We start from the raw sequence: 13,172 nt of genomic DNA, 5'->3' as shown, positions 1-13,172 counted from the left end.
TCAGTGGCCAAATATCCCCCCAAAAACCCTTTGTTCCCAAATTTATAATCCTAACTGTCTGCTTATCTAAAATTGCTGATGAGAGAAAGAAAGGTAAAAACACAACCTGAAATGTGTGTGTTTACAGTATATGTTACAAGAATGTAGCATGAGATCACAGAAGAGATAATGTTGTAATTACTGCTGTACTCACAACTCAGTGTGCAGTACCAGTCAAAAATTTAACCTTTTACTTCCATAATCTTTCCTGATATTTCTTTCTTTTTACTCTGTAAAACAATCTAAAATATGCAGGCTGGTGACTTTAAATTTCATATATTTTTTAAATTTCCAGTACTATTCTAGAATGTAAAAAAGGAAATTTTGACTTGTACAGTACTGTATAACAAATGCAGCACTTCTAAATATAATGCTATTGCACTACAGCAGTTCCTCACTTCCGTTCTGATATTAGATAGTGGTTTAATTGAAACATTTCCTGGTTTCACAGAGTTCACTTTAAGACTGTAATGTGAAGACTAGACTAGCAAATGAACAAAAAAAGGAATCACCCCACAGGTAGGTATCTGTAACTTTTATACCTTTAAATAAATATGTTTCATGGTTAAATGTTTTATGTGATCAGGCATGTATTGGACATTGTACATGACAGAGAAAAAACAGGATGATGACTATGTGAATACACAGAACTGGAATCGAATCCACCAAACCTACCCAGGTATGTTGTTTTGATAAATTTGATATTTTAAACTTTAATTTATTTTCATTTATAGGAATAGTTTTTGTGAAGAAATCCATAAGAAAAAAAAGTTATTGCATTCATTATAGAAGCTATAAATCATCTTTTCTTATTATTATTTCTGGATTTTGTTAAAATAAATGTATAAATAAATATTATAATCAAATATTTTAATTTATGAATTATAAAGTATTCATTTAAAAAAATAAATACAAAATGCTGCCTGTCATGATACTAAGAAAATGGAATCACAAACTTTACCTTAACTTAACTTAACTCAACTGCAAACCATGTTAACAATTCATAATTCTTCTTAAATAAATATTGTAGGTTTTGTGGATCATTTACTGTACTTTTTGTCTTTTTGAGCAATTAGCAATGTACAAATCATATTAAAATAATCATCACTCACAATATTATAAATCTTTCACTAACAGCCAAGCATTACGGTTAGATCTGATGTTATAGAAATCAATACTTTTTAAACCGTCAAATTTAACAATTGCAACTTTTACTGTGTAAAAAGAAAAATATATATAATTATTTTAAAAAATGGGAGGGTTGCGTCAGGAAGGGCATCCAGCGTAAAACCTGTGCCAAGTTGTTGTGCGGACTGGATATACCTGGAGAAAACCTACCTAGTACGGGGAGAACATACAATCTCCATGCACGCAGAGACGGGAATTGAGCCTGGCCAGTAATCAAACCCGGATCCTGGAGGTGGAAGGCGACAGTGCTAACCACTAAACTACCATGCTTGCTACACAATTGCTGTCGTTGATGGACTATTTTTTTTATTAGATCAACAACAGTGAATTAATTTAGCAATTCTGTGAAAACATCATTTTATCACACTAGCTGGGAGCTAAAAGAGATAAAAGTTACATTGCTAAGCATTCGGATTTAACTGTTAAAAAACTATTAAGAGTACTTTTATACTAATTGATGAATACAAACCTAAATCAAATGATCAAAACCCATCAAAATTTATCCAAGACTTGGACATCAGCATGGTCCCATGTATTTTTTTTTTTTTATAAAGACAGCAAAACAATATTTAGGCTAAATTCTCAACATCAAATATACAAGTGTCAGGGTGGACATTTTTAAGCGTTTTGGGCAGACAATCTAAGCATATCGTTTTAAAGAAGGACTTTTATTACAACTTTACACACAAAAATATTTTATCACACACATGTTAAAATTGTTTATGTTCTCTGTCCTGCATTGTGGTTTTTAAGTGCACACTGCACTGGGGTGTTAAATATGTTCATGTATTTTGTAATGGGTTTGGCACAAGGGGGGCAACAACAAACACGGACGAGGTCTTACGGAAAAGGGGTAATTTTACTTAGGGAAGGAAAGGGTTAAAGGAGGGGGGTAAATTTGGTAAATACCTGGCAACCACAGCTGTCAGTTTTTACTGTAAAATTTACGGTTCATTTATAAACCGTAGAAAAAACTATTAAAATCTGTAAAATATACAGTACAATGAGTGCAATAACGTACAACCAATAAGGTTGCTACCGTATTTTTATGGTAAATTTCTGGCAACCAGAAATTTATTTTTTACAAAGCAGATATTTTTCTGATTTTTAAACTCTATCAACAAAGGTTTAGTAAAATATAAACTAATGCTCCATGAGATTAGTAACAAATACCTTCTCTGAGAGTTTCCTTTTTATAAATACAGTATATCATAAATTTTACTGCAATAAACCATATTTTCATATGTTTTTAACTGTTAAATTTAAGGTCTTACTCTGTAAAACTAATTACAGTTTTACACTGTAAATACGGTTATCCCAAGTTTTATAAAATACTGTTTGATTCTTTAGCATTTATATGGTATTTTACTGTTAAAATTACGAACATTTTTTAAAGTGTGTGACCAACAGTTAAGGAGAGAGCATAACACATTAAGTGGTAATCTCTGTAGAGGGCCAAAGTAAGGCTCTATATATCTCCCAGTCTGTCTTTCTCCTTTGCTTATTAAGAGCCTTCCAAAAACACAGTTAGTTACACATTAAATCCATCAAAGCATCATTTAATTATAGTTATTTGGTGTTTGAGGGTTTGTCATTAATTCCAAAGGTTTACTTACTTTTTCCATTATCACTTTGAATGTTGAATTAGTGTGTTTATTAAAGATATAGAAAATCAAAAAATTATTTTGTTTGTTTTAGGCACATTATACAGTATTTGACAATACTCTCGACTTGTGATGAAAAAAATGAAATCACATTGTATGATAAATTAATGCAGAAGACCATGAAATTCCAAAATGTTCACATACTTTTTCTTGTCACTGTAACTACAGTATATGGGAAAAGGACTACCATGCTAACTGTGCATAAATATTCTCCAAGGTCTCATTTCATGATTGCATCTTTCTTTATAAAAGCACAACAAACCAGGCAACAACGTAAGGCTCACAATGAAAGGCTCTTGGATCGAAAAGTTATTTCTTCTCTGCTTTTAAACGGAACTGGGCACAGAGTAGAGATTACTGTGTGGAGAAAGGAGGACACCTGGTTATTATAAACAGCCAAGCTGAACAAGTAAGAGTAATTGATTTTCTTATTCAAGTTATGCCAGATAACAATGTTTTTATCTTTCTTTCTTGTCTTTTTTTTAACTGTGTTAATTACAGGTATAAACTATAGATTACGTTATTCTATACATCAGGATTTAGTTTCTTCACAAATTGCAGAGACATACTGAATTGGCTTGAATGACTTGGAGACTGAAGGAGCGTGGATGTGGGTGAACAACCAGCCTTTAAAGAAAACAGATGTAAAGTAAGAACTGTGTTCACTTAAAATCACTCTCAGGTCCTTTTACTGTATATTCAAAAAATTCAGCGATTCTGCATGCTCAACTTTTACATACAGTATGTATGTAATATAAACACATTTTTTACAGTAAACTGACACCTTTTTCTATACTTTGAAGGTTCTGGTACATCTCACCAGAGGGATCAATTAAGCCTGATAACTGAAAAGTGGAGGACCCTTCTGGAGAGAACTGTGCTGCTCTGGGGGACGAGTATGGTTCCTTTCACAGATGGTTTGATGCTTCTTGTCGTAAACTAAAACTATTCGTTTGTGAAAAGTAACAAGCCACTTGTTACTTGCAAAAACTGTTTTTATTGAAAGTATCATTTTGTTTTTTTTCATAGTTTAAAACTATGTTTGATTTTCCACAATAATCAATGTAAAATTTGCCTTTTTTTTAATTGTTTTTGTTTTCATTCCAATGGCAAGTAACCCTGTTTGGGACAAAATTAAATGTAACTTTTGACAGTATTTTGATTTTCATGAATCTTAAGTGTTTATTTTATTAAAGATAAATAGAAGTTGACTATACAATTATGACCTTAAAGGTGTTTAATGACTTTATGGATCAAAGGATCCACATTTGATCTGCTAAGTATTGAGAGATAAATTCTTTGAATATTTATCTGTGGATCACATTTAAAAATGGTTTTTAGATTGTAAAACAAGTATAACACATTTATTTATGTAGACATCATTATCTATAAATTATATTGATAACTACAGTAAATATCCTGAATAAATCTTTTTTTTTCTTATACTGTACATTTTAAAAATTAGATCAATATACAGCTGGAGACAATTCAAAGTAAAATCTGATTTGCCTCTGAAAAGATTAATGTACCTTACTGTAAATTAATATTTATGCATTAGCTGGATAAACATTGTTCTTCCAAAAGATACTTAACTCTCAATTACATGTATTTTTTTAATAACTCCCCAATACAGCGTAACAAAGCAACAGTTTCTTCCTTAATTTGACATCCGTCAATAAACTTATGTTCTGTACAACTTATGTTTACTGATGATTGAGTACTCTGCTTTTGATCTTAGCTAAAACTACAGTACATGCAATATCAGTTTGATTAAAAAAAATATTAAAGTTTTCACAAGTTGAAAATACAGAAATACAATGCATGTGTTGTGTGTTATTGAAAATGTTTTGCGCAAAATCCAATGCAACAACAGACCACAGAAGGTTCACTTGTTTATGAATAGAAGCACAAAAATCTGAAAATCAAAATGAAAGTCACTATCACTGAGAATCACTCTTCCTTCAGTTATTTGTTTTCAGACAGCCAATGTTCCGGCCCCCACACTTTAAAGACATTCCTGTTAAATAACTGTAAGTTACTGGCAGCACAGGCGGCAGCAATTTACTGTAATTTTACAGTATTCATACTGTTAATTACTTTACAGTTTATTACTGCAAACATAAAACTGTATATTTCTGTTTTTTTTTTACAGTAGAATACTGGCAGCACAGATACTGTACTAGCAATCTTCTGTAATTTTACAGTATACTGTACATCCAGTAGGGCCTATTTATTTTACAGCAATTTTCAGTAAAAATTAAGTGCATAACTGATTATTTCAGTTTAACTTTTATTTTCTCTGTTTAATAAACAGAGGTGATAAAATAACTTTTGATGATAAAATAACTTTAGGTTTAAAATAAAAAATATATATACAATATAAATCTTAATATATAAAAAATTCCAAACGAAAGTAGAAAAGTATAGCTCTGTAAATACTTTTAAATATACATTTTATTGTACTGTATAAAAAATATACAATAAACACGTCATAAAGGATGTTATTAATATATATGTATATATATTTTATTAAAAGTTAAAGTCAAAAAATGACCAAAGAAACGAGACACAGAAACATTTTAGGTAACAAAAGTTTTAAATTAAAAAAGTAAAAACAATAGCCATAAATAATGATTAAATTTCCAAATGTCTGCCAAATGCCTAAAAGTGAATGTAAATGTAAATTGCATATCAGAGACTACTTGTTACATTTAAACTTAAAAACTTTAAGTAAAAAAAAAAAAGTAAGTAAGTTTTAAACACTGATCACAAACTCGACAGCTTGCTAAGCATGAACATACACTGCTTTTGGTAGTTCAGCCTTTATGAATAAAATACTGTCAAGAACGTAAAGAAAAAGGGTTCAAAGTACCGTTCAGTTTGTTGGTGCAGATGCCAATAATCGCAGAGTTGAAGATGAAGGACTTCCTCAGGTGTTCTCTTTAGAATAAAAGCTTTATACAGTAAATAAGTAATGACATTTGCAGCAAGTTCACATATAATTGCCTAAAAATTATCTTTTAAATTGCTGCTTCTAAAAGTTCTGTTTAAGATAATAACACAAAACAAATTTCTTTGATGTGATTTGATCAGCTTTGCACTTATACAGTACACTCCATTCAATTTACAAAAAATACTGAAATGCACTGTTATTTAAAACATTAGCAAATAGGACTAGACCACAAAGCATTGCAAAATACAAAAGATACCCATATTAAATAAATACAGAAGACTACTGTTGAAAAGTGCAAAATATTTCCCAAAATACATTGATTTCTACAGCACGTTACTGCTTTAATGAAAAACAGTACATTACTGTCAGATTGTTACTGTTTTTTAACAGCAATTTTTTACATTGCAGAAAGAAAAAAATGGTTTGATGGCAGCCCTAACACTGTGCTGGCCTGGGGTGGATTTATCACAACCAACTAAAAGTTTGTGACTTCCATCTTAAAGAAGTTACTCTATATGCAACGGGCAGCTTAAATGCTTTCTAGTAACAATAAAGCAAAGAGAACTCTTCCGTCTTGAAGTTTGCTATTGTTGTTGTTGTGCATTTCTTTTTGCCTCTAGCTTTGGCATTGCCGCCAACATTGCTGGTAATGCATTCATTGCTTTTAGCAATGCCGTTAATGTTAGCATTGCACCTAACATTACTGGGAAAGTAGATATGTACATGGACATACAGTAAACGTACAGTGTTGTAATGACATGACTCTCTAGCACATACAAAAAAACAAAGCCACTTCATAGGAGGTTCGCTATTGAACTGACTCTGAACAGGCATTTGCAGCAGACATGAACCAGCACCTGGTTCATTTTGGTCAAGAAGGGACTCTCTGTGAACCTGTTAGACCCGTGTTAACAAGTTGTTAAGAAATGAGTAAAATATGTGACCAAATAAAACTGTCTACTGAAAAAACATATATTGACATTAATTGTCTTTAAGTATAGTGTTCCTGATTAGCTTAAACTAATTGACTGACTAAATTATATTAACCTTAATTGTTGTCTAGTTTTTTTTTTTTTTAATGAAGTTTATTGTTAGTGTCACAAATCTCAAGCCTTATTACTAAATATTAGCTAAAAACATACAACGGACAAACATGACAGCAGAAAAATGCCGCAACAGATTTAAACAATTGTTTAATGGAGGACATTGGTCTTTTTAAATCATTTTATTACAGTATTATTAAATACAGTCAGAGACTGCATAAATTTTGGAACAACATTTTTTTTTGTATTTGGCCAGATTAAATTTGAAATAAAACACTCAATATCTGAGCAAAGTAAAGACTTTTAGCTTTCTTTTAAGAGGTTTGACAAAAGTGTGGTATTAACAATTAAGTAATTACAGTAATTTTTGTTGACACATCCATTTTGAGGGGCTAGAGGTGGTTCTGTGTGTTACCTTGGCATTTTGTATCTGTTTACTTGAACTCTCAATGTGAGGTCCAAAGAGGTGTCTGTGCAAGTAATCAAGGCCATCATAAGGCTGATAAAACAAATAGGAGATCTTGGAGATACAGTAGCAAAAGACTTAGGAATGATAGCATAAAAAAGACCACGGAAGAAAGCGACAGTGGAGGACAGCAGAATTCTGGTCATTTAAAATTTATTGTGGAGGAAATCAGTGGCCAATTATCCCCCCAAAAAACCCTTTGTTCCCAAATATATAATCCCAACTGTCTGCCTATCTAAAATTGCTGACGAGAGAAAGAAAGGTAAAAACACAGACTGAAATGTGTATGTGTTTACAGTATATGTTACAAAAATGTAGCATGAGATCACAGAAGAGATAATGTTGTAATTACTGCTGTACTCACAACTCAGTGTGCAGTACCAGTCAAAAATTTAACCTTTTACTTCCATAGTCTTTCCTGATATTTCTTTCCTTCTACTCTGTAAAACAATCTAAAATATGCGGGCTGGTGACTCTAAATTTCATATATTTTTTAAAGCTCCAGTACTCTTCTAGAATGTAAAAAAAGGAAATTTTGACTTGTACAGTACTGTATAACAAAAGCAGCACTTCTAAATATAATGCTATTGCACTACAGCAGTTCTTCACTTCCGTTCTGATATTAGATAGTGGGGTAATTGAAACATTTCCTGGTTTCACAGAGTTTACTTTAAGACTGTAATGTGAAGACTAGACTAGCAAATGGACAAAAAAAGGAATCACCCCACAGGTAGGTATCTGTAACTTTTATACCCTTAAATAAATATGTTTCATGGTTAAATGTTTTATGTGATCAGGCATGTATTGCACATTGTACATGACAGAGAAAACACGAGATGATGACTATGTAAATACACAGAACTGGCATCCATTCCACCAAAAATACCCAGGTATGTTGTTTTGATAAATGTATTAATTCAAACTTTAATTTATTTTCATTTATAGGAATAGGTTTTGTAAAGAAATCCATAAGAAAAAAATATTGTTATTGCTTTCATTATAGAAGCTATAAATCTTTTTATAATAAGTATATTCTTCTGCTTTTTTCTGGATTTTGTTAAAATAAATGTATAAATAAATATTATATAATTTAATTTATAAATGATAAAGTATTCATTTATAAATAAATACAAAATGCTGCCTGTCATGTTACTTAAAAAATGGAATTACAAACTTCAACTTAACTTAACTGCAAACCATGTTAACAATTCATAATTTTTCTTAAATAAATAAGGTCGGTTTTAATCGAGTTGATATAAGTCTTAGGTTTTGTGGATCATTCACTGTACTCTTTGTCTTTTTGAAAAATTAGCAATGTACAAATCATATTAAAATAATTATCACTCACAATAATATAAATCTTTTACTAACAGCCAGGCATTACGGTTAGATCTGATGTTTTAGAAATCAATACTTTTTAAACCATCAAATTTGACAATTTCAACTTTTACTGCGGAAAAAAAAAAATATATATATATAATTACTTTACTATAAACCTTTACACAAATTTTTAAATATAAAAACAAAAGTAAAAAAAAAAAAAAGAAGTACATATATATATGGATACATTAAGCGGATCCTGCAATGTAGAGTTTCTCAGCTTTAGTTGTGATTTTTTCTAATTCAACATATCAAAGTGGTGGAATAAGACAAACTCTGAAACTGTGCAGGACAATGAATTTCCCTATAGGACAAAAAATATCTTTTTTTTTTTTTTTTTTACAAAAAAAGATTTTTTTTTTTCCGCAGAAATGTCTGACAGAACTGAGGTCCTGAACAACAAGAAAACAGGAAAAATCTTCATATCTGCTCTTATTATCCTCCTAATGCTTGGCGCTTTATTAACAGTTTGTGTTATGGGGATCTTGTGTGAGTGTTGATTATCATCTTTTTCTTTGTTTCTTTCATCATATAGTTTCTCATTTAAAACATAAAAAGGGAACACATGTCGCAGTTTCATCTTTATGTAGGCTTTTTACTACTAATAATAAAAAATTAAAACTTGTGATATATGTAATTAATTTTGAAGTTATATAGTCAGTGTTAAATCCCCCTCCTCCATATCTTTTCATTTTTGACAAACTCCAGTAAATTTGTGATTTGTGTAAACTCAGCCCCTTTTTTTCTCTCTCTCTCTCTTGAAGTTAGTAAAGCTAAAACTGCTGTTCTCTCCGTAACTTCCATTTTACTAAGAAAATGAAATGCTGAATTCTTCTATCCTGAGGACTTTCTCGTACCAGAACACTTACCTAATGTTACAAAGCACACACAAGGAGACTCTTGTTTCAATCATTGTATTAAACTATACATTTCTATGAATATAATATAAGGGTAATGTCTGTGTAAATTTAACACTGGATATTTTTGATCAACAGATTACAATAAAGTGGTCTCATATGAGTTACTAAGTGAGCAGTATGCTAATGTTACAGCAACACTGATGATGGAAGAAAACAAAGCCAATAGTAAGTGGTTTCAACAGCTCCTGTTTTCTTGCAGTGACTGAATATGAAACATGTGGGTTATTTTATTTATGAATTTATTCACTTTGTAATTTATTCAGTTTTGATTTCACCTTTCTTACAGATGCATTATAAAGTATATGTCAACAATGCTACATGCAAATATATTTTGTAATAGCTCCCACCATCATCATCATTATTATTATTATTATTATAATAATAATACTTTGTTATGACCTTTGATGGAAATTTTGTCTAGGAATTTAAAAAAGGAGTAACATTGAGATGACCAAGGGAAGAAGCTTAAGTATGTGGCAAGAGAAACACGGAACAATCAAATTAGCACCGCAAAAGATTTATTGCTCCCAAAACCATGAATATTTACAAACATTTAAGAAAACAAAAGTAATAAACAATAGTAAATTGTGTAACCAAGACAAACAGGAGAGGGAACTGGAAGTGGCGCTAGAAAATCAAAGAAATAAATATAACTAAAAGACCCCCCACTGTCTCCTCCCGGTGTTCCAGGAAATTCAGTTTCCCTATGTTTCCCCGGTCGCGCGCAGATTCAAATCATGACGTCACTTGCTACCTAATGCTGAGGAGGCGAACGAGGATTTTAACAGTTTTTCTCTCAGTTTAAAGTGTTTTTACAAACTTTGTAAATTAAACAGAAATAATCGAGTGTCTTTTTGCTATTTTTGTATATTTGAAGATAATTCAGACGTTTTAAACCGCTGCAAAAGACTGGTTTGCTGGGACTACTTTTATAACACGTACATTAGCTGTGTGATGATAGATGTGATACTGATTTATTCTAAATATATTTAAGGTTATACTCTAATTTATTATAGCATGTAACTCAAGGGTAGAGTGTCTACTCGTGATAACCACCTTACTTTTTTTTTTTTTTTTACCCACTCAAACATCCAGTTCTATGGTGTACATATCAAACACACAGGTACAGCGATTATAGGACACCACACTCATAGTTATTCATCTTATTCACATCTATCTATCTATCGCAGATATGTGAGACATGGGGCACAGGTAAGACAATGCACAAAATGTTTTAAAAAAAAAAAACACTGTCTTTCAATTGAAGTATGAGAAACATATTTTCCTGATCTTCCTGAGAAAATAGAACAAAAGAACACACACAAGGAAAAACAGTGTATGGTTCGTAACATACTTCAAACAAACATTTTGCATAAAAAATCTTCAAAATTTTGCCTTAGAGACACAAACACTGTATGAAGAGCTAAAAGGGATTTGTCAGCAAGTTCGGGAAGATCTCTCTGCATGCAATGGTAAGAGTCACATCATCAAAACAACACACCTTCCCCTGTACATATATCATTAGAAAGCCATCTTCCTAAGATTTATATGATGAGTATAGCTATATTTTTTTAAACGCTGATAAAACAGACTAAGATAGATAGATAGATAGATAGATAGATAGATAGATAGATATTTGACTATATTGTAATATTAGTAATTTTGAAAATCATTTTTCATATTTTAAAACTCATTTCCTTTGGTGTAGGTCACACATCACGACATCAAAAAAACAAAACAAAACAAAAAAAAAAACAGGATGAACAACACCGCCCCCCCCCTAAAAAGATACACGCTTTAAAATATACAACCTTATATTTGCACAATCCACAGTTAAGAATGAATAAAATTAAAATAGTTGTAATATTGTCATATATGACAGTTAGTTCTGACCGAGTAACCTAATTGAATGAGAGGCTGAATGAATTTTATAACTATATGTATGTATCACTCAATGGCCCAGGTGTTCTACAATCATTCATTACGCCAACTGTTGGTCACAGAGTGAGTTAAAGTAAAAAAGTCTGTATGAAACGCTGTGACCAACAGTTAGCGTAATGAATGAGTGTAGAACACCTGGAACATTAAGTGATACATACGTATAAGGAGAGAGCATAACACATCAAGTGGTAATCTCTGTAGCGGCCGAAAGTAAGGCTCTATATCTCCCAGTCTGTCTTTCTCCTCTGCTTATTAATAGCCTTCCTAAAAACACAGGTAGTTACACAAATCCAACAAAGCATCATTTCATTATAGTTATTTGGTGTTTGTGGGTTTGTTAATTAATAACCAGTTATTAATTCCAAGGGTTTACTTACTTTTTCCACTATCACTTGGAATGTTAAAGTAGTGTATTTAATAAAGATATGGAAAATCAGAAAGTTTCTTTTGTTTGTTTTAGGCACATTATATTTGACAATACTCTTGACTAAATGAAAAAATGAAATTACATTTTATGACAAATTAATGCAGAAGACCATGAAATTCTAAAATGTTCACATACTTTTTCTTGCCACTGTATATGGGAAAAGGACTACCATGCTAACTGTGCATAAATATTCTCCACAGTCTCATTTCATGATTGCATTTTTCTTCATAAAAGCACAACAAACCAGGCAACAACATGAGGGAGAATGGAAGACTCTTGGATCAAAAAGTTATATCTTCTCTGCTTTTAAACGGGACTGGGCACAGAGTAGAGATTACTGTGTGGAGAAAGGAGGACACCTGGTTATTATAAACAGCCAAGCTGAACAAGTAAGAGTAATTGAATTTGTTGTTCCAGTTTTGCCAGATAACAATGCATTATGTTTTTTTTCTTTCTTTCTTTTCTTTTTCTTTTTTTTTTATGTGTTAATTACAGGTACTGTACAGTATAAGCTATGCATGACGTTATTCTATACATCAGGATTTAGTTTCTTCACAAATTGGAGGGACATACTGGATTGGCTTAAATGACTTGGAGACTGAGGGAGTGTGGATGTGGGTGAACAACCAGCCTTTAAAAAAAAACGGGTGTAATGTAAGAACTGTGTTCACTTACACACCATAAACATTGTTTTGTTTTGTTTTTTACTTTGTTTAACAAACAGATTTTTTTTTTTGCTCACACTGTATATAAAGGTTCTGGTATGATGCTCCAGAAGGACCACATGAGCCTGATAACTGGAAAGTGGAGGACCCTTCTGGAGAGAACTGTGCTTCTCTGGGGCATGAGTATATTTCCTTTAACAAATGGTTTGATGCTTCTTGTCAGACACTAAAACTATTCTTTTGTGAAAAGTAACAAGCCACTTGTTACTTGCAAAAGATCATTTTGGTTGTGCCATAGTTTAAAATCATACTGTTTAATTTTTCACAATAGTCCATGTAAAATTTGCCTTTTTTTGTGTGTATGTCTTTTATTCCAATGGCAAGTAACCCCTTTTGGGACAAAAATAAATGTAACTTTTGACAGTATTTTGATTTTCATGAATCTCCAGTGTTTATTTTATTAAAGATAACGACAAGTTGACTATA

General features: G+C 31.4%; 1 protein-coding gene across 1 annotated transcript; it reads left to right on the top strand.

The window, feature by feature from the left end:
• Positions 1-499: 499 nt before the first annotated feature.
• Positions 500-12,939, top strand: LOC128516072 (CD209 antigen-like protein E). The gene is made up of 8 exons (XM_053490370.1): positions 500-558; positions 653-718; positions 9,103-9,222; positions 9,729-9,818; positions 11,054-11,125; positions 12,256-12,410; positions 12,562-12,668; positions 12,777-12,939. Exons 1-8 carry the CDS (start codon positions 531-533, stop codon positions 12,937-12,939), a joined length of 801 nt encoding a protein of 266 aa, XP_053346345.1. The 5' UTR covers positions 500-530.
• The last annotated feature ends 233 nt before the right edge of the window (positions 12,940-13,172 follow it).

This window comes from Clarias gariepinus, chromosome 28 (assembly GCF_024256425.1).
Source record: "Clarias gariepinus isolate MV-2021 ecotype Netherlands chromosome 28, CGAR_prim_01v2, whole genome shotgun sequence".
NCBI classification, from domain to species: Eukaryota; Metazoa; Chordata; class Actinopteri; order Siluriformes; family Clariidae; genus Clarias; species Clarias gariepinus.
The sequence above is the reverse complement of the archived record's forward strand: the minus strand, read 5'-3'. Positions and strand labels throughout refer to the sequence as shown.